This window comes from Bidens hawaiensis, unplaced genomic scaffold (genome assembly GCF_021521415.1).
Source record: "Bidens hawaiensis isolate Kalapana, Puna unplaced genomic scaffold, B.hawaiensis_p1.1 tig00013251_1, whole genome shotgun sequence".
NCBI classification, from domain to species: domain Eukaryota; kingdom Viridiplantae; phylum Streptophyta; class Magnoliopsida; order Asterales; family Asteraceae; genus Bidens; species Bidens hawaiensis.
Genome location: NW_027492121.1, coordinates 206,330 through 232,886, shown reverse-complemented (window position 1 = coordinate 232,886; position 26,557 = coordinate 206,330). Strand labels below are relative to the sequence as shown.

General features: G+C 35.4%; 2 protein-coding genes across 2 annotated transcripts; both read right to left on the bottom strand.

Annotated features, from left to right (window-relative positions):
• Window positions 1–1,924: 1,924 nt before the first annotated feature.
• Window positions 1,925–2,592, bottom strand: LOC143543695 (large ribosomal subunit protein bL31c-like). The gene is made up of 2 exons (XM_077035957.1): window positions 2,472–2,592; window positions 1,925–2,400 (listed from the first exon to the last, which is right to left on the bottom strand). Exons 1-2 carry the CDS (start codon window positions 2,535–2,537, stop codon window positions 2,065–2,067), a joined length of 402 nt encoding a protein of 133 aa, XP_076892072.1. The 5' UTR covers window positions 2,538–2,592; the 3' UTR covers window positions 1,925–2,064.
• A 13,934-nt stretch (window positions 2,593–16,526) lies between these two features.
• LOC143543710 (uncharacterized) lies at window positions 16,527–21,368 on the bottom strand. The gene is made up of 6 exons (XM_077035969.1): window positions 20,954–21,368; window positions 17,471–19,967; window positions 17,322–17,387; window positions 17,138–17,227; window positions 16,879–17,055; window positions 16,527–16,803 (listed from the first exon to the last, which is right to left on the bottom strand). The coding sequence occupies exons 1-6, from the start codon at window positions 21,229–21,231 to the stop codon at window positions 16,768–16,770; spliced, it is 3,144 nt and encodes a 1,047-aa protein (XP_076892084.1). The 5' UTR covers window positions 21,232–21,368; the 3' UTR covers window positions 16,527–16,767.
• Between the last annotated feature and the right edge of the window lie 5,189 nt (window positions 21,369–26,557).

Here is a 26,557-nt window from a genome sequence, read left to right as displayed (position 1 = left end):
AGCGACTTTTACAGCACTGGTTATAGTGGTATATAAATTACTTGTATATGTGTTATCTCTGTTATTATCCTCCATAAATATTTACTTGTTTTAAACCGCTACCCCCCCCCCCCCCGGGAAGAATTCATTTTACACACCATAATACCGCAAGGTTAGAAGCGCTTTCGTCGCTAAACATTTAATAGCTTCCATGTCTTCTAAACTTAAAAGGTAAGAAAAAATAATCATTTGCTTCCACTATCATAGCCACTTTTAACCAGCCATTAGCACTAATTCTTTGGTTGCTTCCCTCCAAATTAAGTAAAATCATCACCATAAAAAGTTGAAAACTACTTTCTGCTATAATTCTATCAACACATGGTATCACCATGGAAAGATCCCTAAGAAAGATGTTAAGAACCAAAGCAAATCATGTCTCTCCAATTAGGTGGTTAAATTGGGCTATGTTTATGATTAGCTGGTCAAACTCGATAATAACATAAAAATTTAACCCATACCTAAAAGAGGTGTCGTGTGAACCCGAACATGTGATAACGACACATACTTACAAGTTAAGATGAACACGACCGGTTTAACCAGGATTTTTTTATTTTATTTTTCTTTTGCATATTAGTACCCTAAAATTACAAGTTTACAACAGAAAAACCATATGTATATAAAACAATCGCGTTTAAATGTTTTAAACTTTAAAAGTTATGTCTATTCTCATTAGCTTTTAAATGTTGTCCAATGAATCCATCAGGTTGACCCAAACGGACCGCTAAGCTAAATGAGTTTGCGGGTTCAGCCCATGAATCCATCACGAATTTCTTATCAAGCGTCATAAATTTACACCCATATCTCAACTATCAGGTAACAATGCAACATTAAAGATTCATATTTATGTTCTTTAATTCTTTACGTTGCAGGCTGTACCAGTTCAAGTCTAAAGAGCATGGATTTCAATAACTTCCTGCTTTCAGAAATTAATCAGGTGGAAGTAATTATGCACCTAGTAGAACTAGGAGTCTAATCTAAAGGTCAAAACTTGACTTAAGATTATCAGATTAGTTCATGATATGAGCCATGGATGTACTTATGTATACATCAGTCAAAAACCTGGAAAATATTCTTCATAGTTCATACTTATCACAAGTTTATAAAAAACAGTTCAACCAATGAATCCGTCAGGTCAACCCAAACACAACACGTAAGCTGAATTGAGTTTATGAGCTCAACCAGAACTAGCACGAACATACTTAAGACCAAACACAAACCCCAAAAATTTCATGTTAGCCTCTTTCATGTTTTCATGTGGTGTCAAATATTTAGGCCTATATAATGCAACATTAAAGACAAATATTAGGTTATTGAATTCTTAATGTTGCAGGCTGTAGTCTAAAGACCATGTATTTCAACAATTTCCTGCTTTCAGGAATCAACCAGGAGGAACAACACTTCTAGGGATGGATAACTGCATGCATACGGAACCCCGTGACAAATATGTATAACTAATAACGCACTACGTACAAATGCGAGTCTAATCTAAAGGTCAAAGCTTGACCAAGGATTACCAGATCAGTTCACAATTCAAGTCATAGATCAGTACATATACATCAGTCAACACCTAAACAATAAAAGAAACAAATTCTTCATAGTTCATAGTTCATACCTAACACAAGTGAACTCAACTAACATATCCATGTCCATCATATCCAAGATTTAAGATACAGGTGTAACAATTTCAGGTTTCTCAAAGTTAAAAATAAGGTTCCTTTCTTTATGCAGCTTAATAATACCAGCAAAAGCTACATCAACATATTACGTTTTTACCGCTAAGCACAATCAAGGCAATTAGCAACATCAGTTTCTTGTGATTGAAGAACTTCAACAACGCATTAAAAAAAACACTTGATCACAAAATTCTAAAATATGCATAATAATAATAATAATAATAATAATAATAATAATAATAATAATAATAATAATAATAATCCATTTGAGCTAAAATCATAATTAGGGTTTCAAAATGTATCAAATTTCATAACCAAAAGCATTCAATTCAAAGACCCAACAGGCAACACCTCATTTCTTCTTTCCTTTCCCGGTAGCGGCCTTGCGCTTAGGCGGAATGACAATTTCACCCTTGAGTGTGGGAATCTGCATAAATTGATCCAACCCACCGACCCCACCAAACTTCTTACGAAACTTGTCAACCTGGTCAGCATCAATGAGGTTGGCCGAGCGCCTGCCTAGGTAGAAGGGGTGGTTGCCGGACCAGACATCAACGACGTAGTCTTTCTTGGTGCCGCCGGTGGTGAGGACGTGTTCGCCGCTGCAGTGGACCTTGGCGTCCTCGTGGAATTCCGGGTGGATGTCCTTTTTCCGGCATGTCCAGCGTGGTGGATTGAATGTGGCTTCCTGTTAAAATAAAAGAATAAATTAATTAAAGGGTTAATGGATTAAGAGGGTAAATAAAGTAAAGTTTGTACCTTTGGTAGAGATGGTGGTGGAGGTTGGTTTCTGAGCAGGAAGGTGTTGGAGAGGTTTATTGACATTTTTGTACCGATGATGATGATGATAATCGGATAATGGGGACTTTGGGGTTACAAAGATGAACTCGATGTTTTATTATTATTTTTTACCTTCTATTTTAACGATGGTTAACGATGGTTAACATTGGTAAGGCTAACGATGGTTTTCAAGTCGTTCATGGGGGTTTCGGTTTTGGTGATAGGAATGAGACCGGAACAGATCTTCTAGAGTTTGCGGTGGCACATGACCTAGGTATTATAAATTCTTATTTTAGGAAACAAGATTCTCATTTAATCACTTTTAGCAGTGGCGGACGCGACACGCAAATTGACTACCTTTTGATGAGGCAAGGAGACCGACGTTGGTGGAAGGACTGCAAAGTCATACTTGGGGAGGCAGTTGTGACTCAACATCGACTACTAGTGACAGATATAGCCTTCAGAAATAAGCTGACTGTTCGAGAGAAGAAAGGTACACCGAGAATTCGATGGGGAAATTTGAAGGACGAAAATCTCCTACTGTTTAAGGATAAACTCATGCTGCATGTGCGGGCTCGACTAAATGGGGACTCAACTCATATATGGGAAGCTATGGAGACAAAGATCATCCAAGTAGCAAAGGAGACTCTCGGGGTCACAACAGGAAGGACAAGTGGGCATAAGGAGGCTTGGTGGTGGAATGACGCGGTGCAAGACAAGATAAGGGACAAACAAGGATGTTTTAGGGAGCTAATGAGGTGCACGAATGAGGAGGAGCGAGGGGAATTGAGGGACAACTACAAAACGGCCAAGATAGAGGCGAAGAAGGCAGTGGCGGAAGCAAAGAAGGCGGCCTTTAAACGGATGTATGAAAGTCTAGAAACAAAAGAGGGGGAACATGCTATGTTTAAGATTGCCAAAGCCAGGGAGCGTAGAAGGCAAGATCTAAGACCGGTGAAGTTCATAAAGGATACAGACGGGCATGTACTGGTCAAGGAGCAGGACATCAAGCTAAGATGGCAAACCTACTTCCACAATCTTTTTAACAATGGGAGAGCTTTCAAAGAAGAACATGACAACACAAACTTTCAACGACAACAATCGAATAACTGGTACTGCCGACGGATCACACGAGAAGAGGTGAATGATGCACTTAGGAGGATGGGAAGGTCTAAGGCGGTTGGCCCAGACAACATACCCATCGAGGTGTGGAAGTATCTGGGGGAGGAAGGAGTCATGTGGTTAACTACTCTGTTCAATAGTATTCTCAAATCAGGTAAGATGCCAGACCAGTGGAGGAGCAGCGTTGTAGTTCCTATCTATAAGAACAAAGGAGACGCCCAATGTTGTGGTAACTACCGAGGAATCAAACTACTAAGTCATACTATGAAGCTATGGGAAAAAGTGATTGAGGGTAGACTTAGACGAGAAACTCAGGTTACGGTCAACCAATTTGGCTTCATGCCGGGCCGTTCCACCACAGAGGCAATACACCTTATAAGAAGATTAATGGAAAAGTATAGGGAGAAGAAGCGTGATCTACATATGGTGTTTATTGACCTAGAAAAGGCCTACGACATTGTGCCACGACAGGTGCTCTGGGAGTGCTTGGAGGGTAGAAGAGTGCCCAGGAAATACATAGAGATAATTATAGATATGTATACCAGGAGTGAAACAAGTGTCCGTGCGCCAGTGGGGGATACTGATTTCTTTCCTGTAGAGGTAGGTCTTCACCAGGGGTCAGCGTTGAGCCCGTTTCTTTTTGCAGTAGTCTTGGATGAGTTGTCAAAGTCGATTCAGGGGACTCTCCCGTGGTGCATGATGTTCGCAGACGATATTGTGTTACTTGCTGAGAAAAAACAAGATCTAAACATGAGGCTTGAGGAGCGGCGAACAACCTTAGAGACAAAAGGTTTAAAGATTAGCCGATCTAAGACGGAGTACCTCCACTGTGATTTTGGTGGGATAAACGACAATGAAGACGCACAGATCATAATTGAAGGTCAGGTGGTCCCGCAGGTAACGAAGTTCAAGTATTTAGGATCATTTGTACAGAGCGATGGGGAATTAGACAGTGATGTGACCCACCGAGTTCAGGTAGGATGGTGTAGATGGAAAGCAGCCACAGGTATATTGTGCGACAAGAGTTTCCCGACTAAACTAAAGGGAAAATTTTATAGGGTGGCAGTTAGACCTGCAATGCTATATGGAACAGATTGTTGGGCCATCAAGAAGGCACAAGTGCGGAAGATGGAGGTAGCAGAAATGAGAATGCTACGTTGGATGTGTGGGCACACAAGGCTAGACCTAATAAGAAACGTTGAGTTTCGCGAGAGATTAGGGGTGGCGAACATAGCAGACAAGATAAGAGAGTGGAGATTGAGATGGTTTGGACATGTAAAGAGAAGACAGACGACGAATCCTGTTAGATCCGTAGAAAACATTACTATAGAGGGGAGGAGGGGTAGAGGACGACCGAAATTGACTTGGGATGAGAGGATTAGGCATGATTTGATAGACCTAAACCTCTCCGAGGACATGGTTGAGGATAGGAATTCGTGGAGAAGTAGAATTAAAGTTAAGGATTTTTAGAGAGAATTGAATACCTTAGGGCTTAGAATTAACTTATTTAGGTCACATACCATAATGGTATTTCCCTTACATATATTATTATTATTAGCTTTTATATAGCTGTTAAACTGTGATCTTATTATTAATATTATTATAATTAGTAGTAGTTTTTATATAACTGTTAAACTTTGATTTCCTTTATTTTGCTTCATACACATGTACTTAGAGCCGAGGGTCTCTCTGGAAGCCACCTCTTTATTCCTTTGGATAGAGGTACGGTGTGCCTACATCCCACCCTCCCCAGACCCTACTTATAGCTTTGCTGTCGGTGGGATTTTACTGGGTATGATTGATTGATTGATTGATATTTTAACATTTCTCTAAGTTCGATAGGAGTCGTCTCTAGAACTGTAAACGAACCGGACGTTGGCCGTCCGTGTGAAGGAAGCTTTGTTTATGTTCATCTGTTTAATAAATTAATCGGACAAGAACGAAAAAAATTGTTTAGAAAGTGATGCTAGACTGTCGCTATATAGTTAAAAACTATTAAATCAAGTTACCAATCACCTAAGCAAGATAGGGTAAGTAGGGTGTTGGACATAAGGAGCATGTGGTCATTGTAATCATGTAAGTTATTTCTAATATTATAAAGAGTTTTATTGCTGATCACACAAGCAAAATAAGAATGAGTTTTAATACTGATTAAACAACTTTACAAATTCAAGCAATTAACAAAAGTGAATCATCCCCGGGGTTCAAGAATGTAATTTAGCAGTTTCTCATGCAATCTAACCGATTAATTATCAAAGACTGACTAAAGACTTATTAACGAGTTAAACCTTAGGCACCAACAATCGCTAACACACGACACTTGTTATCAAACGGTCACTGCCAGTGTGACTCAACTACGGGCAATTGTATGTTTTGTTGTATTCAATCTAGTCAAATCAACCCTATGAACAATTACTATAGCAACTAGCAAACTAATCGTTCTGATCAACGTAAACCTAAACCGATTGAATGCACATCAATACTAAATATCAATACTCATAGATCAATCAACGATAATTACAAATTGTATGTTTTTGATTACATAAAAACCGAATAAAATACAAACTTTACATCCTAAGAACAAATTGTAGAGATTAGTCGAGCCTCGACATCATGGAATCTTCAGTTATGATGATATGGAGCATGAATATGGTCTCAGTATGATCTGGAATAAGGGAATCGCCCACTTGTAGCTCTAGAAACTGCCTGATATAAATTGGTAAATGATAGGGTCGACATAGGATGTGGAACATAAAAACCCTAACTTTTCCGTCTTCATAACCCACGGCGATAGGCGATGGGGTCTTCTGAAGTCCATCGCGTAGCGCGATGGACCAAAGTCAACAAATTATTTTTAATCCCATCATGATACGTGATGGGTCTTCAGGCCTGCCCATCGCGTATCGCGATGGGCTTTCTCATCAGAAATTATATGTTATTTTCTCGTTTCACGTGCTGGACATCCCGGGTCGTCATCTCGTGCATCAACAGATTCAAATTAAGTACTTTAACGTCTATGACCTGAAATACAATAAACATGTGGCATTCGTCATTTTCTGTTTAAATCGTATTTGTATTTGTATGGAAAACCCAACCCGTTTTGGTCTTTCGGATCCTTCGTTATTAATAAAATATTGGGTTTTATGTTCATTTATGTTACACAATTGTTGGATCAATAAATCACTCTTTTCGGTACCTTAAAACACCTCTTTATGGCTAAAAACGACTTAAAACGAACTTTAGGGACCTAAATCGTTGTTTTGTTTGTTTTGCACCTTGTTTGACCATTTAAACCAATCAAATATAGGGATGAGCGTGAGACAGTACCCATATCCGTACCCATACCTGTACCTGATTCAACTGTACCAGAAATCAATAAAAACACGTACCAATACTCGTACCAAATTTTTCAGTATAGTACGGGTACGGGTATTGGTATGGGTATTTCGATATAGTACCCATGTTTGTACCACTTTGCCTTTTTATTTCTAAATCTTCGACGATCTTGAAACCGGTTCCGGTACGAGTAACAAACAACCTGAATTAGTTCGGGTATCGGTACTTTGACAGGTACGTGACGGGTACCAAATTAGTACAGGTACCAAATTGGACGTCGATTTAATGATAAGATAATATTGAATAACCCTAATTCGGTCGCCGACTTTAAATGATTTGTTTGTTGGTTCGAGTCTTGGATGTTATATTATTTAATTTCGAAGAAATGTCGGTAGTTGTTCAATAATAACATGGTTGGAGATTTATTTTATATATTGAATATGAAGAATCCCAATTAAACATTTATATATTTAAACAAGTAGAAAATACCAAATGTACCCGTACCGTGCTCGTACATGTACCCGATTGTACCTGTACCAAAATTCAACAAAAATGAGTACCAATACCCGTACCGAATAAGCTGAATCGGTGCCGGTATAGGTACGTGTACGGGTACCGTACGGGTATTTGAGACTAAATGCTCATCCCTAATCAAATGCATGCATAACTCTTATAGTAACATTTGCTTTTTCCACTATAAAACAAGTCCAATGCACCCATTTTGGTTTGCTCTTTCTCCTCAAAAATCTCCCAATCTAGATCTAAGTATTCATCTTTCAAACACTTGATAGTTTGGCTTCTCAAGGTCAAACTAGTGCTAATATTTGTTTCTAATTAATTCTTGTTAATTAAAGCTTGTTATTATAGTTTGTTTAAAACATACTTCCCTTGTTTCCTTGGCTTTCCCTTCTCAGACCATGGTTGATTTAGGTGTATTGCTTGGCAAGGCTTCATGGAGGATTATTATAATCCTTGTTAACACTTTAAATTATGTTTAAGCTTACTAGCATTGTTTAGTTCCTAGTTATTTTAGTTTCCAAATCATTTTTATAGTTCAATGGTATTTGGGTATGTGGCAACCATCCTCGGTTTCATTCCGAGTCAAGGACCGAACCAAAACCGAACTCTTGTTTAAATACTTTATTATTAACATGTTGTACGTAAGACTTGAGTGTTATCATTTCTAAGTTTATTTTAATAAGTTCTATGGTATTGGGTATATGGTAACCATCCTCGGTCTTATTTCGAGTCAAGGACCGAACTAAACCTAGTTCACTCGCTAAAAACACGCTAGTTGTGTTTTGGGTCACCGAATCTCATATTTTTCTTTAAAACTATATTATAAAATAATTTTAATTGTTTTCTCCAAATACTTGGTATGTCGGATCCAACTTGATCTTATAACAAGTTTGGACCGACAAGGCTAAACACCCGCTTAACGGACGTCGAGGTTCTTCCTAATAGAACTACAAAGTTGGTTAAGTTTCTTTTGATTTCATTGAGTAATCTCATAACATTTATCACTTTGGAATCTCAGCTTCGAGCTTGACCAATTATCAAGACTCGAACCGACAAATACGAACAATCGTAAAATCCCGTCTTGGCATCTATTTAACAAAAGGTTTTGCAATAATATAATTACACACAAATATTTACTTAACAAAGGTTAAGTAAAACTAATGAATAGAATACCGAGACCCGATTTCGAGTAAACTTACATTTGAAAACCATTACTTTAATTTCTTATGTATTTACACTTTAACCCTCAAACTTTAATTATTTATCTTACTTGTTATGTTATTTTATTTTAAAGCTCTTAAGATCCATCTACTAACTCAAGACCCTTTTTAATCTAGGTCTTGCTCGTTGAACTTACCTTTCCGTTTTATCGCAAACTAATCCTTCAAGTTACTTATTTCATGTGAGTACATTTCATCCCCCGTTTTCACTTTTATATTTTGGGGGTAACATGCATACTTATTCAAAACAAGAATGATTTAATATACTCAATCCTCAAACCACAAACTCTAGGGTGTATGATACTTAGAATACTTGCTCTATTGTGTGTTTTACGTGCACGAGTGTTTATTTTGTTGTTGAGCCTCAATAAGTATGATCATACACACCCCTAACTATTTAGCCTTGTGCTAGTAGAATAGGGCCTCATTATCCGAGTATGTTGGTTGTTACCGATTAGAAAGGATCCTCATTTATTTATGATTTATATACCGCAATTGTTGCTTTTTATTTATAGTTTCATATACGAGTTGTGGATTTTGCCTCATATTATATATACTCAAAACTATGAAATTGCTCACCAACATACACAAATTATATTTTATGCATTATTATAGTTTTGGTTATTGATTGATTGGAGTTTGGAAGACGCTAAGTTATTTTGAGACCGTTTAGGTTATTAGAAGAATGAACAATTTATTTCTTGAATTTGGTGTTATTTTGTATGAACGATGTTGTGTTACTTTTGATGATTAAATGAAGTGAATGAGTTGTTTAAATATTGTCACTTTAATAGTGTCTTGTGTTCTTGAGCAATCCGTTGCACCCCGGCATGTTCCGCCGCCTTTGGTCGGGGTGTGACAAAACACGTATGAAGTATCGAAGTTCCCACAATAAACTGTTAAAAATAGTAAATAAACAAACTTAACTATATAAAAATTATCAACCATCACATCCCACACTTATCTTTTGTTTGCCCTCAAGCAAACTTTAAAGTAAACATTAACCTCCATCATAGGTATGTGAATTATCGCCATTATACTAGTAAGGTTTAAGGTCATACCCAGTTTCCCAGACTGACACTTTCTAGATTGACATCCCACAAATAAGGTTAAATGATGCTATAAAAACAATAAATCCGCCCAGACGAGTGTACTTTGTTTCCGGTTAAGACATACATGTTCATACCCCTCACGCTATCAACACTCCTCTCGGTTTAATATCTGGACTAGAAAAAGATGTGTCAGTATATGTCTCTGCCCTCAAATACCAAATATGAGTCACAACTTCATAAGCTTGCATGCCAATCTTATCTCCACCCATTACCCGCCGGTTGCATAAAGACTCGGACTAAGGTTTTGCCGAAGCTTAGGTTTGGGTGCGGATTAGGTATATTTAATGACTAAGGTGGACGAAACCTAGTTTAACAAATACATAAACAACTACTCAAAAACAAACAAGCTGCTAATTACATGAGTGAATATAAACAGATTTCTTTTTGGCTTTTTGCTGAATTTTATTTTTGTTATGGATAACTGTTAAACAATACACTGAAATAAAAAATACAACTCTGATGATCACATATTTACAACTCTTTTAACTATATACAACTCGATAACTGTGACACCCGGCTAAAAATTAGCCTAAACCGTGACTAATATAATCTCGATTAGCAATAAAATTTCATCATCATGAGAAAAATCTTCTTTATTAGTGATCTAGACGTTTCAAAGTCAACAAAAAGTGCAAAAATCGCCACGTAACGAGCCTGACGTGGAATAACCTCGGGTAACGAGTCAAAATGTAAATAAATCCTTAAAGGGGCTAAATGATCTCCAAAAATTAAAATACATATTAAAGTAGTCGAGACAATGTATAAACTTAATTTTAGAAGTCTCGGATCGCAAAAATTGCAAAATAAGTAAACCAAGTGTCGGTGGACGACCCGGTAAGGACCCAACGTCAACAATTTCCAAAAATTAGTTTCTTAGGCTTGTATTAACAAGAATCCAATTTCGTTCAAAGTCTGACAAAAATTATTAGGAACAGGATTCGTTTGATTAGCTAAAATTCGTTAGACGTTAAAACAGAAACTTAAGATTATTGTTTAAACACCTACTCACTAAACCCAAACCCGTGTGCCATCACCCATTGTTTTCTCAAAACCAACACACATGTCACTTGCAATCATTACATAATCATTACTAGCTTCTAGAAACATGTGTTGTAACATTCTCATCCATACACCTTTCACCCCAATGATTACTCCTAATCATGATGTTGATATGTTGGCTTAATCTCCATCACCCACTTGTCCACGCTATCCCTTTCTTTGTCTCTATAAGGCTGAGGGGTGTGGGGGGCTCTAATGGGGGCTCCAGTGGGGGCTTCAACCAATAATATTATGACGTGTGGCAGAGAGAGAAACTGGATAAGGGGGGTGTTGGAGCCCCCGTTGGAGCCCCTAGCCCTGGTATGGGGGGCTTTAATGGGGGCTTTAATGGGGTATAATTATATAGGAAAAATATTTTTTTTTTGGGTTTGGTCGGCTCCCAACGGTCAAAAAACCATCAAATCCCGTGCTTTTCTCTCTCTTCTCCCGCTAACCAGCTTGCGCCTGCATGTTTTTCCGCGCTAGCGCCCCGTTAGCGCCCCGGTTAGCGCCTGGGGGCGCGAGCGGAGTGGCTCTAGCGCCCCCGTTGAAGCCCCACACCCCTCAGCCTAAAACCCATGGCACACACACACTCTCTTTACACACAAATTCAAATCACAAACACACATACATAAACACACACAATCAATAATTAAAAATTATGGAGAAATAATCAAGAAACAAGTAAGATCAAACAAGATTAGGAGGAAGATCATCACATTCACACCCACCACACTCTCATCTTCATCTTTAGATCTTCAAGAACACAAGTAAGTTTTGTTTATGAGTTGATTTCTTGGGTTAACTATGTTAAATTAGTTGTTCTTGAGTTTGATTGAAGCTTGAAAGTTTGAAATTATGGATGTGGTATGTGTGAATGTATGAACCATAGGTAGGTATGTATGTGTTGGTGGAAGGATTAAACCCACTTACACATGCATACATTTATTTTAAAGATCATACATTGATTGCTAAGCTTGATTATAAGTGTTGTTAAATCTCTTGATTGTTTGTTATAAACTTGAATGAATTTGATGTTAGGGTTTGTTGTTAGAATGGAATTTGGATGGATTGATGAATCAAGAAATGATATGGAATAATATAATTGAAAATAGGATAAGATATATGCTAGAATTAATAGTTGAAACTTGAAAATTAACCAAGATTGGTAAAGTTACTATATAAGGAAACTTTAATTTAAGAAAAGTTGAAACTTGGATTTTGATGTTAATACTTGTGATATATGTGTTTGATATGTGATGAATGGCAACTTAAAACTAAGATAGGATGCATGATTAAAGGATTGATTAGCTAACACAATAATTGAATTAGCAAACAGCTTAGTAAATAAGGAAACTTTATTGAATGATAAATTGAAAGAACAAAATTGGATAGAACACTTAGGATGCATGAAACCCTATCAAACTAATTGAATGAATTAAACTTAGAATTATACTTAATCAAAGTGGGAAGATTGAATTAGATAGAATTATCAAAAACTAAAAGTTACTATAATAGGAAACTTTGTTAGTTGAACACTTAGGAAATTCATAAATTGATGAACTACTTGAATTTATATATAAATGATGAGATGATATGATGATTTGAACCTGGACATTTAATCATTAATATGATATTTTTTTCATATATGTAACGATAAGCTTGATTGATAACATTATTAAGGTAATCTAAAATACGAACTAGGAACCGAAAAACTCGATTAAGGCATCTTATGAACATATATAGTCAAAACTGCAATTTATGGTAAATTATATGTTATTATATGTGTGTTTAGTTCATATGATGATTAGTATAGATTTGTGTAATTTATTTGACTCGTCGGTAACTTAAACGGTCGAAAGTCGGCTTTATAAACGAAACCGACAACAACTCTTAGGGACTGTTTTAGAACAGCCCCTAAAGTTATAAATTCTCATATGTAACATAATTTAATATATGAGAAAAGGACGGGATGATAAAACTTAGTCCTAAACGGTTCGTGTCGCGAAAACCGACACGAAAACGTTAAAAAGTTGCTATTTTAAGAAAATATTAACGAAAACAAAAACAATATATTTTTACAATGTAACATATAAAACTTGACTAATATATAGTAACAAGTACTTTCCAAGATTTAAAAGTTACGTTTTATACGAAAAACCAAACAGTTTATTTTGAACACGAAACCAACAAAACCGACAAGAATTATGAAAAATAAAAGATTAATATTTTCTTAAAACTTTTTAGCAACTAAAACTTAAAATATTATTATATATTTTAAGTGTTTATTTATTTGACATAGTTATTTAAATAACTGCTAACAGAAAGCCGAACTATGTGTACTCTCATATTTGCTTATGTGCTTATGTGAACACTAAACTAGGATTAATAAACTAAAAAGAGCTTTATATAAAAACTAAAACCAAGTTTTTTATTAACAAAACGTGTACTAATATAGGACACGCAAATTATGGAATGTAAAGCTACAAGCCGTGAGTTTCTCTATCGAACCCCCTCGATTTTTAACTGGAATTGTTTTCAAATCGATATTTAATTGTGTTTTGGGGAAAAGCATATTCTTTATTACATATTGATTTCGTTGATGTTTTATAAAGGCATTTTATTTTACAAATTAGTGTATAATGCGGGATGAGTCTAGTTGGCTAAATAACTGTTAAGAAATGAAATGCCTATTGATTTGTGATGTAATGACGGTAGATCATTACACACGGTTTGGTGTTATAATGGTGGTAAGCCATTATACACGGATATTTTGGATATAATTCGGGGTGTAGTGACGATTACACACGAATTGATATCGGACTTGTTAATTATTTGGATTATGTTTTCGATTCATATATATATATATGGACTATTTTGTTATAAAGGAAAACTCACCAACACATCGTGTTGATCGATATTTTAATATGCTTTTCAGGTAAAAAAAATGAAGTATGGAAGCTTCGCGAAGAGCGCGGGAAAATTGTGACGTGTGTTTGAATGAAAAATGTTGACTTTATGTTGAACTTGTAATTTGAATAAAAATCGTGTAATATGACACGTGTAATAACTCTGATGGTCAAATAAAGTTCAACCTTCGTTTGGAATGTATACTTAAATGTGATTGGCTGAGACGGCGTCTGTCACCACCCGAAAGACTTGGTCAAAGTCTTACGCTGTTTAAATTAAGATTTTCGGGGTGTGACAATAACGAACTGGATTTCATCACACATGGTTAAAATAAAATGAAGGTCAAGGCTAAAATGGTGTGTAATGTTCGATTTAGCAAATGAAATGAATAAGATCCAAACGGCCTCCTAGGGGATAATGTTGGGCAAAGAATTTTATTTAGTGGGGGGAGAATGGTTAATTAAGTTTGCTGTAGTAGTAGGAAGCATGAATTTCTCAATAGAGACCCAAGTTCAAACCTCACTTACAGCACTAGAGGGCAAAAGTGGCTCAATGAAAGAAAACTGGGATTTTTATGATCTCTAGTTCGATCCTCAGGGCGTCCGGGTTTTACCTTCAGTGGGCCTTTGGGCGGGGTTTTCCCAAGAACTGGAGATAACTTGGAGGAACTTAAGGGCTCCGTATGGCTGGATTGGTCTAGCTAGCGATGACATTTTATTATTGGGTCAACCTGTATAAAATATCTAGGCAATTATATGTTTGTTGGCCATTCAAAAAATTTAAGTATGGTAATTCCACTATAAGCCCAACTCAATCCAATTTCAAATATTTATATTAAAAAAAATAATAAAAGAAATTAACCGGACAAAACCTAAAACAACCTAAATTTGGTTCAATTCTATTCATTTTTTGAGATTCGGCTTGGGCCGTAAAAACCTTCAACTCAAAATAAATTGAAACTCTTTAACCAATGAATGAGCCATTATAAAGTTATGTTCCCATTCATAGAGCATTAGAGCCATTGCCATGCATAGAGCCATTAAAGGTAAGTGAGTCCGTTTGGCGCTTTGGCGGTTTATGTTTGAAAAATTGGGAATTTTGACTTGGATTTTCAGAGTTGTATGAAAACTTTTAGGTTAAAACTCATATGGTGGTTTCCCACATTTGAAAGTTATTTGTATCTCAAATGCCGAATGATAGGTGGTTTGAATTTTTAACGCAGCGGTTTTATTTATATCGACTTTTAGTCCTCAAGAACAACAGAGATGAGTTTAAGTTCTATAGAACCGGTAATGATCCGAAAGCACAAGGGCACAGTCTCCTCACATCATATGAAGTAATACAAAATCTTGAAAGAAAGTTACGGAACTAGCATCGAGTTTCATAACCAGACTCAGAATTAAATAAAACAGCAGGAAATTACCCTACATACATAAATCTCTCAGAACAATCCCAGTGCTAATGAGTTTCAGCATGATATATTATTGTAAAAGAGTTCCTTTTTACTAAACCATTTACATCATAAAAAGAAAAACAAAAATATGTAAACTTTATTAACCAACAAGGCCCAGTAAATGGTCTGAGCTAAATCGTATCCTATAATCTTGATCAAATCAAGCATAATAATCAACTTCTCATAAACCATGTTCACAGGTTCATGTATGCACTTAATCTAGATAGTAGATATTAATCCTATTCCTATAAGTCAAAGCCCCACGCGTTATGAGTTTATGACTTAGCAATAACCACTTGAAACAACTAATAAACAATAAACATTATCTAGAAACCATAACATGCTTGTGCAAAATACTTGACTTTTAACACAACAAGGTAATTTAGAGAAGTAAATTAAAGCACCGTAAACTTTTCAAACCATCACATTGGCTTGTGACACAAAAACATAACCCTTACATGAAACTAACATTGTATTTTGAACTTCATTAACCATAAAAATGATAGTTGTTTTATATTGTTGAAATAAAATATAGGCATAAAATGTTTTTTTTTTTAACTTTCATTAACCATCAAATGAAAATGATTGAAAATGAAGAATAGTTTTATTGTTTTGAGACCTTCTTAGTGCTTGATTAAGAAAATATTACAAAATGATACTTACTTTCATAGTTAAGGTAAAACATGAAGCTGTGCTTCACTCAAGTATTTAGGACCTAAAGGGTGCTTGTGTGAATATATTATTACATGTCTCCGATAAACACTCTGTTTTAGGTTCATTATTGAAAGATCACCGCACTAGTGTTTACCACCGGAAGCATTATTGAAAGAACACTCTATTTTAGGTTCATTGAAAGAACACTCCGATAAACACTCTGTTTTAGGTTCATTGAAAGATCACCGCTGCTTCACTCAAGTATTATTGAAAGAACACTCTGTTTTAGGTTCATTATTCGAGCCAGGGTCTCACCGGAAGCAGCCTCTCTATCCCTATGGGGTAGAGGTAAGGCTGTCTACATCTTACCCTCCTCAGACCCTACCATAGCTTTGCTATTGGTGGGATTTACTGAGTACGATGATGATGATGACTAGTGTTTACCAATACAGTCAACATGTTTTGTATTGATTACGAAAACGTAACTGCATAATTTATTTCATTTTACAGCGGAAAAGTGATTTATATTTTCTAAAATTTTCATCGTCGGACGTCGGTGTTCCAAAAGACATAACTGGAAAGAAAGAATTATGTAAAACAAAAGTAGCTTCTTCTGGTAAAGCTGTGAGCACACGATCAGGTGAATGAACAAGCCATGTAATGTAAACCACTTGATCATACACTCGCAGCCTCAACATTTATTCATCATTCAAAACAAAAACCAAAATGTATATACAACTTCACTCTTACTGTCATACAATCTCATAACCTACAATATCTACCAAGTTTGGTAAATGACTAGACAAATGGCATAATTCCAACAAGATTCATTCCTTCTATACCATTAAAGAATTCAAGATTAGTTAGACAACAAACAAACAAACATCCTTTGGTTTCCATCACCCAAAACGCTATCTTTCCTCCGAGTTAAACCGGTTCCACGCCGCCTATTAAACACATTCAAAAACATAATTAAAAATCAAATTTAGTATATCTAAAAAAACCATCATCGGTTAGCATACCTTCAAAAGATCAAAAACTTTTTCACATATATACTTCTGCTGAATACTTGCACCCCTTTGTTGCAACTTATCCGGATGCACACATAGAGTCGCCTTTCTGTAAGCCTTCTTAACTGCACCAGTTGTTATAATATCCGTCAGTGACACCGCTTGCCACCCACTGTCGGCTCCAAGAATCTGCAACAAAAAGAAAAAAAATAACATTCTTTTATCTTCATTGGTTTATAACTTTTTACAAAATTTAATAACTTGTACATACGTATTGCAAAGTTGAAAGCAATGCACGCAAATTCCCTTCTTTCCCAGTTGACCACCTTTTGACATCCGCATCAAGATGTTCTGCTAACCGCTGCAATTAATAAACAATATGTAAGTGACAAAAAGATTGCATCAAATAAGTGGTAAACCATTAAAATATGATATGAAAAAAAAAAGATTATTACATTTCTCTCGGCCTGTTCTCTACGAGTAAGCAGGTCTCGTTTTTCTTTCTCTGCAAGTGCCTTGGCCTGCAAAAAAAACGTTTATTGAAAACTATATGAAAATAATGACTAAGAAGCAGTAATAATATGACAAGTGGCAAGAAGCGTACCGCACGTTCCATAATTCGGTTATGTTTTTCTAACTTTGCTTTACTTCTCAAAGCGGACTCGGTATTTGTTTGACTTGTAAAAGAAGTTTGTTTTTCTAATTTTTCTAAAGCGCGCTGTCTAGCCTCCGCAGTGGCTCGCTCAACTAGAGCACGTTCGCTTCTAAGTTTGGATTGTGCAGCGGTTTTATCAGTTGAAGTTTTAGCGACCTTTTCTTGAGTGTCGGCGATTACTCTTTGCCTAACTTCAGCAAACGCGCGTTCACGAGCCTCACGGATTGCTCTTTCCACAGCTAATTTTATTCTCACCTGCTCCATTTCTCTGTTTGGCTCGGGTAGATCAGGTTCTCTGCATACATTTTTAGGTTCTTGTGGTGGCCCTGTGTCCATTTCTGTTTTAATTACAGGTGTTTGTTCATGAGGTTGTTGGGGGTTGTTATCTTCTTTCGCAACGGTCTTTTTAACCTCTATCTCCATACAATGTATCGTTTTTTCTTCGGTTTCATCTGAAGAGAAATTTTCATAAGCCACTTTTTCTTCCACTTGGAGCTCGTGATGTAAGCTGACATCATCAATATCTTGACAATTTTCCGCTTGGTCAACATTTTGGTCAACTTTGCAGGCGTTTTCTGTATCGTCTAAAATATTGCTTTCACCAATAACATTCTCGTTTTCTTCTGCGTCATCGTAATCACTTGATGAATTCTCATAAGTTTCTTCTGCTTCGCAATTTTCATAATCTTCCTTTTGAGACGAATTGTTTGTTTCTATGTTATTAACATATGTGTGTGCATTCTTAATCGTTTCCGCCTCATAAACATCATAAAACCTCTCTTCTTCACTATGGCTTTCAACACCCCGGTCTTCTTCCACTTGCTTCTCTTCTTCACTTTCATCATGTTCTTGTTCAAGATTCTCTTGGATATTACTTTCTAATAATCCAAATGATTCTTCACAAGATTTCTTCTCGTAACCATTTTGATAAGTCGTTTGCAATATTTCCTTCTTGGTTTCCACCTTCTGACACACGGTTAAGTTGTTAGATTCGGTATCCTCTTGTTTCCTTTCACAACCTTCAAGTTCAAGAAAACCATCGGGTCCCTCATCATCTTTTCGTGGATTTTCACATGCATTATTCTCAACCGATTCGATTTCTGTTTCACCAACTAGTTTCGAATTACAAACCGTCTTATTATTGTCCAGTAAACGAGACGCTATTGGTATCTCAATGTTCTTAACTGGTTCTGAAACTTTCACGTGTGTTTCGTCTATAACCTCTCTAGCACCAAAAAGCATCTCACCGTCATAAAAGTTACCATTTTTATGATCTTTATTCTCGACTGATTCTGTTACTGTCTCACCAACAACTTGTTTTGGATTGGAAAGAGTCTTACTATCGTTCAATTCGAAACGGGGCGTTATTGGTGTCTCTAAGCTCTTAACTGGTTCTGAAACTTTCGCGTGTTCTTCATTTATAACCTTTTTAGCACCAAAAAGATTCTCACCATCATAAAAGTTTCCATTCTTATGATCGTTATTCTCAACCGATTTGGTAACTCTCTCACCAACAACTTGTTTGGAATTGCAAACTGTCTTATTATTGTCCCATAGACGAGACATTATTGGTATCCCAGAGTTCTTAACTGGTTCTGAATCTTTCAGGCGTGTTTCATTTATAACCTTTTTAACACCAAAAAGCTTCTCACCATCATAAAAGTTTCCATTTTTATGATCTTTTTCTTTCCGGTCTTCTTCTGTGTTTACATTTGTCACTCTAGATTTAACTTTCAAGCTATCCTTGAAACTTTTGCTTGAGAATCGTTTAAAGCCTTCTTTCTTTCTTCCCACTGATTCTTTAGCAATTCGTATACTTTCTTGAGCGTTTTCTATAGCTTTTTTCAAAGCAGCTGCTGCAGAATCGACAGCAACTTCCTCACCAAAGCAAGGAGGAGGAAGTTCTACATTTGTAGTCGTTGATCTCTTTTGAGCATTTTTATAATTATCCAAATTAGTTGCATGTGGTGCTGACGATGACGCTACATTGGAGGGATATGATTTGAAATCGGCATGAAAGGTAAAGTTTTTATTATCAGAAACTGCTTCATCTCGACCGTTTCTACTTTGAGATTCAACAGCAGTTTGTGAAGCTTGTTTCTTTGTTTCCTTCTTTGGTTGAGAAGTTGCAGGTGGTTTTTGCTTCTTTACTTCCTTCTTTGATTCAGGCGATGATGATACTTTAGAGGGATGTAATTTAGAATCATTTGACGAAGATGCTTTTTGCTTCACGGTCTCTTTATTTGGTTGAGAAGTTGATTCATCAACGAAACAAGTGAATCCAGGTACAGCATGTAATTGTGTGACATGTGTCGTCCCATCTAAACCGTCTTTACTCCTTTGGCTGATCTTGTTATATGACAGGTTAAACTGCTTCATAGCATCAGAGGATTCATGAGACATATCACCCGGATCTTGAGATGTGCGGGTTGTTGATGAAGGAGCCCTACAAAATAATATTATAGAAAATGATTACAGATTGCAATTTTAAATACATCCTGTTTAGTAGAAAACAGATACACAAAACAGATTAAGATAGTTATGAATGCAAAATATTGTCAATCAATTCTCAGATACTTTTTTAATCACTAATGAAGTTGCCAATCCAGAATAAAATAGCGTGTGTAACTCAAAACCCTAAAAGATATAAAAAAAACACACACAAAATGCAATCAAAATATAAAAAATTGTTACCAGTTTCATGATGACAGCATGCACTACAAAACATAATCAAAATCATGATAGCAAACAAACAATTACCTAACTTACTCATATAAGTTGCATAATAACATTAAATATAGTTACAAAGAGTCCAAGTCAACATATCATCAAACCCCTTTTTTTACCTCAAAAATAAAGTTTAGGGTTTAGATCTAAAAAATACAGGTCTTCAATCATGACTAAATTATATGAAAAAAAAAACTGATTATAGCAATGAACATCAAACTATTGCATATATTATTTTTCTTACTGTGCTTCAATTTGTCAATTAATCCAGCTTAAATGATCATAAATAAAACCTAAATAACTAAATTAATCCCCAAAAATAGATGTACATGAAGAAATTAAAATTTAAAAATATTTAAGAAATTAAAATTTAAAAATATAAAAAAAAAATAATCATTAGGGCTTTGAATTAGCAAAATCTAAATTAAACAAAAAAACAGAAGCCAAAAATTTAAAATTGCAGACTAATCCTAATCCTTCATTCAATTCAAAGCTACAATCTTTATCTCAAATTAACATTGCCAAAAATCAGTTCATAAAGTTAAAAAAAAAACACAATTATTAATTAGGGCTTTGAATATAAAATTGTAACACAAACACAAAGTTGCAGCCTGCACATTGTAATATTAACCCCAAATCCTTTAAAGCTCCAATCTTTATCTCAAATTACACCATTAACATTAACCCAAAACACAAAGCAATTACCTAGCTTTATCTCGAGCAAGCAACTCTTGGTACGAAACAGCAATATTCAAGTCACGAAACCCACCAAAAATCCCACTATAATCCGGCTTCAACTCACCAGACGCTGATTCTTCCATTTTATTAAGATCAATGACCGGAATCGAAGACCCAGTTGTAGAAAATATCTCACGGTACTCGTCAACGTTGACCGCCGGAGCTCCGGGACGATGGCCGGAGAAGACGCCGTCGTAAGCATTTGACGGTTTCCGCCGGTGAAACGGACGTGAGAGAGAGTCCATTATGAAAGCTAGGGTTCGTTTACTTTTGTTAAATAATAATAATAGTTGTTATTATTATTATTTGAATTTAAAACTGGTGTGAGTGAAAGTCTTGGGTTTTGTTTTGTTGTTCTGTTTAAACAGTACAGGGGATGGTGGAGGAGGAGATGGCTAGTACTAATTTGGTGAAACTCGATATTAAATATACACAGAATATATGTACTTTTTTAATAAATAAATTTTAAGTTATTTGATAGTTGATACAATATGATTTTACTTTTTGGGGTTACAATGTGAAATGTAAGATTTGACAACTTGTCGATGAGTTGTTACAGGAGAGTGTTGGTGTTTCATGTGACATAGGTTTGATTCATACCTTATCATTTAGTTTTATTGACATCATAATGGCGATGAGAAGCTAGGCGAATATGTGACTTTCACTAGTTAAATTACTGAACTGCTGTTGTGTCTTTAGGTGACTGTTCATGGGTATTGGTCTTATGTGAGAGTTTTTTCTGAATTAAAAGGCGAGTGTACCTCAAATATGATGAATTTAACCAATAATTTATTTGAAGGACTCCGTATGATATGATGTGATTTACTTTTTCAGGTTAGTGTAAGACGTAGGATTTAACACCTTTTGAGTTTTGACTAGCATTTACTTTAGATGTGTGGAAAGCTAATAAAATACTACAAGAAAATATATTAATTTAATATAGATGATGCTAAAGGGTACAATGTATATAATAAATGTCAATCCTTTAGTAACTTTACTTACACATCTTAAACGCTATTATTTTATACAGAAAGTGTTCAATACAAAAGTTTGTGAGAATAAGTAAAAGAATCACGAAACTATTTATATAAAAATAGCATACAGACATTTATTTATTTTATTTTTTTTGCTTTATCAAAAACATAACAAATATTTATTATAGTATTGAGCATTTTTTTTAAATAATGGATTAGTGGGAATAAATTTCTGGTGTACCGAGTCCAAAATCAAATATTGTTATTTATGTAAGGACAAATGTGTTTTAACATTTTAAATTGAATTTAATAATTAACAAATACCGTCGTTCCAAAGGGGATAGTTTTGACTTTTATTAGTTTTATCAAATTGGCTATCCAATAAATGTTTTTAAAACTCATCATTATGTTTATAGAAATTAAAATATTTTTTAAAAAGTATTGTAAAAATTTAATTAAATTTAGATATTTTCAATATGAAGATTTCACATATTACTATTACTACTATATTTAAATAGAAACTTTGGTGACGCAAGTGGCTCATTGAGCCATTTGGCGGCCCCGTATTGATCGGTAAGTTTGTTTTTTATTTATTTTTTTGTTTTTAATTTAATCTATCTATACTAATAAAAGAAAATAATTTTAACACGTGGCATTTTGATATTAACTCTCACTATCAAATTCTCGCCAAAATTATTTCTCTTCTATTGATGGAAAAGAAAAAAATCTTGGTTCTAAATATAGAATTGATTATAAATTCAACACACCGTATTAATTGGTCAATCTCCATGGATTGAATTATTAATGTCATAAATTATATTCTAAACATACTTAATACAATAAAATTATTAATATAATTATTACGTGTCTAAATATATTTTCTTTAAAATTGAAATGTCTATATAAAGGAGTTTATGTTTAAAGAGTACACTAACATTCATTTTTTTGGCATCTTCATATTAAAGAAAACTATAATAATTTTTATCAATTTTTTTTACCAATATTTAGTCTTAAAAAATCATAGACAAATTTTCCATTATTTATATTTATTATAAGACTATTGTGATAGTTGAACAATAGTGTGTTTATAAGGACAACATAAAAGTTGTTCAAAAAAAATATGTTGTCGATTTGTCTATAGCCGGTTATGGAATGTATAACATTTTTGTGAAAAACTTTTGTTACATTTTCACATCGAGAGGCCTCATTATTTTAAATGTTGCTTCCAGTGGCATTGCTTCATTATTGTATACCGATGATAGAACAACCTATTTTCGATTTAAAATTCAAATATATTTGATGATATAAAACAACTATATTTGTAATACATTTTTTACATAATATAAGAGACTTAAATATCTTTATTTTATTTGTATTAAATTATTCAGTGTAATTTATACATTAATTTATCCCGTGTAATACACGGGTTTCTAAAGCTATTAACCATAATAAACGTAATGGAAACCGACCAAACATCATTTTTTTTGTTTTAATTCCGGTACCATAGCAATCCTGAAAAAAACAGACCGAGTTCGCTCAGACTCGCGACCTTATTTAAAACCTATGATCCTCGGGTTTTACCAATGCACAAGTTTACCTACCGACCCCCCCCCCCCCCTCAAAAAAAAATATTTGATTATTGGTTCAACTCAATTTATATATATTTTTTTTCATTTTTTAGTTCTAGTATCATAACGTACGTAATCAAAAGCGACTGAATTCGTGGCAAGTTACCTTCTAAATGCTCGAGACCGACATTGCTTGGGTTTTACCACCGACAAGATTTGCCAACCAAATAAACATCATTTTCAATATTTTGTTTTTTTATATGTTAATTTGGCGAATTTACTTTTTAGGTTTTAACGCTCAAATTTTACCAATAGTGTCTATCTCGTAACGAACGCAACTGATATTATGAATTTTTCCCTAATTCACAAAAAATGTTCGCTTATACAAGCAATATCGTATGCTACTTGTTGGATGATCTAGAAAGCTAAGAATGACAAGATCTTCAATTCAAAGAACTTTGTGGTGAAAAATTCGGTGAATGATATTAAAATGATGTCGTTCCTTTAGGTGAACAATGGAAGAAAGAGGTCTAGCTTGGTGTGAGAGAAATGATGCTAGTTTATTTTCTACATTTTTCATTTGTAATATTCATTGTTTTTTATCTCCGTTGTTTGTTGTTCTTAACTTTTTTGTGCGTCTGGTCTTCTTGCGGCTTGTGATTTACCTTGTCCTTGGTTTATATAAATATTGGCCTTTAAACAAATTTATCTTCTATCTTAAGTAACATGTTCATTATTATTGTAAAAGTTGTTAGACCATCCGTAGTGGGGGCTTTATGAGGGCTTTATGGGGTCATAAACCTTGGGAACATCGCCCCATGGCTTTATGTAGGCTTTTTGGTTAATTGTTTTTGGGTTGCGTTTTGTAGATAACGTTGAGTCGTTGATAAACAAAGTTAATAGGCATGAGAATTAAAAAAATAACAAATAAACAAAGTTAAGAAAAGTTATGGAGACTTTATGGCTACACTTGTTTTTTATAAAAAGTCATAACTGTCACACCCCCCAATCTAGGCCTAGGAGTGTGATCAATAGTTTGTATCACATTTGTAAATATATCAGAATTGCGGGTTAATGCGGAAGACTTTATAAAACATAAGGATCGATAATATAAATATTTACATTACAAAAAGACTAGACAAAAGTCTCGTTTAGTATTTACTTGTTTATATGTTTTACAAAACCACCATATTTTAATATTTACACAAAATTATCCGAGCCATCGGATTCTTGAGCTCTTCGTCTTTCAAGCTCTAATCTTGGTTACCTGCAAAATGTTAATAAAATACGTCAGCAACGATGCTGGTGAATATGCTGACACTAAAAATATTTTCTTTACTTAATCACCCGTCGAGACCACGTAAGTCTCGGCCCCATCTTGGCTTAGGAATAATCAAGTTAAACAATCATCATAAACTCGAGTCTCTACACTAGGTCACCTCAGCAAAACACCGCAGCGTTTCGACGTACTTAGGTACCATAAATATACACAAGGTCATTCTCACTCGAACATACTTTGGTTCGGCCCATCGTGGCTGGAGGTCGTGACCAGGCGTGGTGCGATGTGCCCACCGCATACCACATATGTAAGGATCCAGAAAAACGTATACTACAGCCTGAGGGCTAGGCTCATACTCTTATTTATAATGTTTTTAGAGACACTTAGTCTCATGTAAAGTTTTACACATAACACGTTTGTTTGTTTGAAAACAAGTTTGTAAAAGTGGGGCGTATTCACCTTTTCAAAGAGATCGGTTTCCAACACCGTCCGTGAGTCTCTCCTTTCTATCTCGCACCTATAGTACGACTATAACCTTTGTTAGTCGGATACACGATTCGGCTTAAGACCTTTAGTCTTCTTTTATAAACTTTACCTCGACGAACCTTTAGTTCGTAAATCTCTTTTACTTTAAAACCTTTTGTTTTAATAGTAATTTATAAACCTTTAGTTTATTTTATAAAACCCAACGTTTCTTCTTCTTTAAGAAACGTATTCTTTTATTATCTAAGTATACTCATTATACTTAAATAATATCTATAACAAAGAATATACAACACTTATATATATATATATATATTCCTTTTCTTTCTTTCTTTTCTTTGTTATGTTTATTTCTTTTATTCTCGAGGTATTGTGTATAATTTCGACTTGGGGTATTAAGCCTTTATAATATTTTATTATTATTTTGGTCGGGTATTACGCCTACCTTTGTTGGCGTATAGAACCTTATTCAATTTGAGCAGCACTTCGTCGCCGCTTGATCAATCACCCTTTCCACACTTGGCACGCCTCTCGAGACACCAACACTTCTCGGCACGCACTTCGATATGATCGCCGGGGCAGCACCTCCTTCTTGTTTGGAATATCGTCGGGGAATGGCACGTTTATCGAGGTATAGCACGTTTATCGAGGTATAGCACGTTTATCGAGGAATCGGGACACGGTTATCGAAATAGATCGAGGGCACGAACTTCGAGGCTTAGTGAGAGGTTAGAGAGAGAGTTAAATGTGAGATTTGGTGTGTGGATTGTGACAACCCGTGGCTGCTATTTATAGAGCCACTTTTGGACCCAATCGCGGTACGCGATGGGACCTTTGCCTGGCCCGTCGCGTAGCGCGACGTAGGCCTGATGACTCACACAGTAGACCTGCCACGTGGCAACACGTGGCAGGCGTCGTGCCACGTGGCGGACGTGTTGCCACGTGGTGACACGTGGCGGTAGACGTTGCCACCGTGTGCCACATGGCACACGTGTCACAGCGTGTCAGATACCCCATCGCGTACTGCGATGGGGTTCCCTTCTGATTCATCGCGTACCGCGATGGGTCAGGAAATCAGAATTTACATTTTAGTCCCTGGAGTTTGGTATTTTGGCAAAACTGGTCCCTTGACTTTGGAAATTCGACATTTTTGGCCCGAAAATTACGTGATGTTACATCCTTCCCACCTTGAAATAAATCTTGTCCTCGAGATTGCTTACAAGAATAAGTGAGGGTATTTCTTTCTCATTTCGGACTCGAGTTCCCA

Excerpts from the sequence above, each read along its gene's own strand:
- LOC143543695 (XM_077035957.1), bottom strand. The coding sequence starts at position 2,537 with ATGTCAATAAACCTCTCCAACACCTTCCTGCTCAGAAACCAACCTCCA. Across the intron at positions 2,401-2,471 it reads CACCACCATCTCTACCAAAG|GAAGCCACATTCAATCCACC; the intron begins GTACAAACTTTA and ends TTATTTTAACAG.
- LOC143543710 (XM_077035969.1), bottom strand. The coding sequence starts at position 21,231 with ATGGACTCTCTCTCACGTCCGTTTCACCGGCGGAAACCGTCAAATGCT. Across the intron at positions 17,388-17,470 it reads ACCGAATTATGGAACGTGCG|GCCAAGGCACTTGCAGAGAA; the intron begins GTACGCTTCTTG and ends TTTTTTTTGCAG. Across the intron at positions 17,228-17,321 it reads GAGAACAGGCCGAGAGAAAT|CGGTTAGCAGAACATCTTGA; the intron begins GTAATAATCTTT and ends TATTAATTGCAG.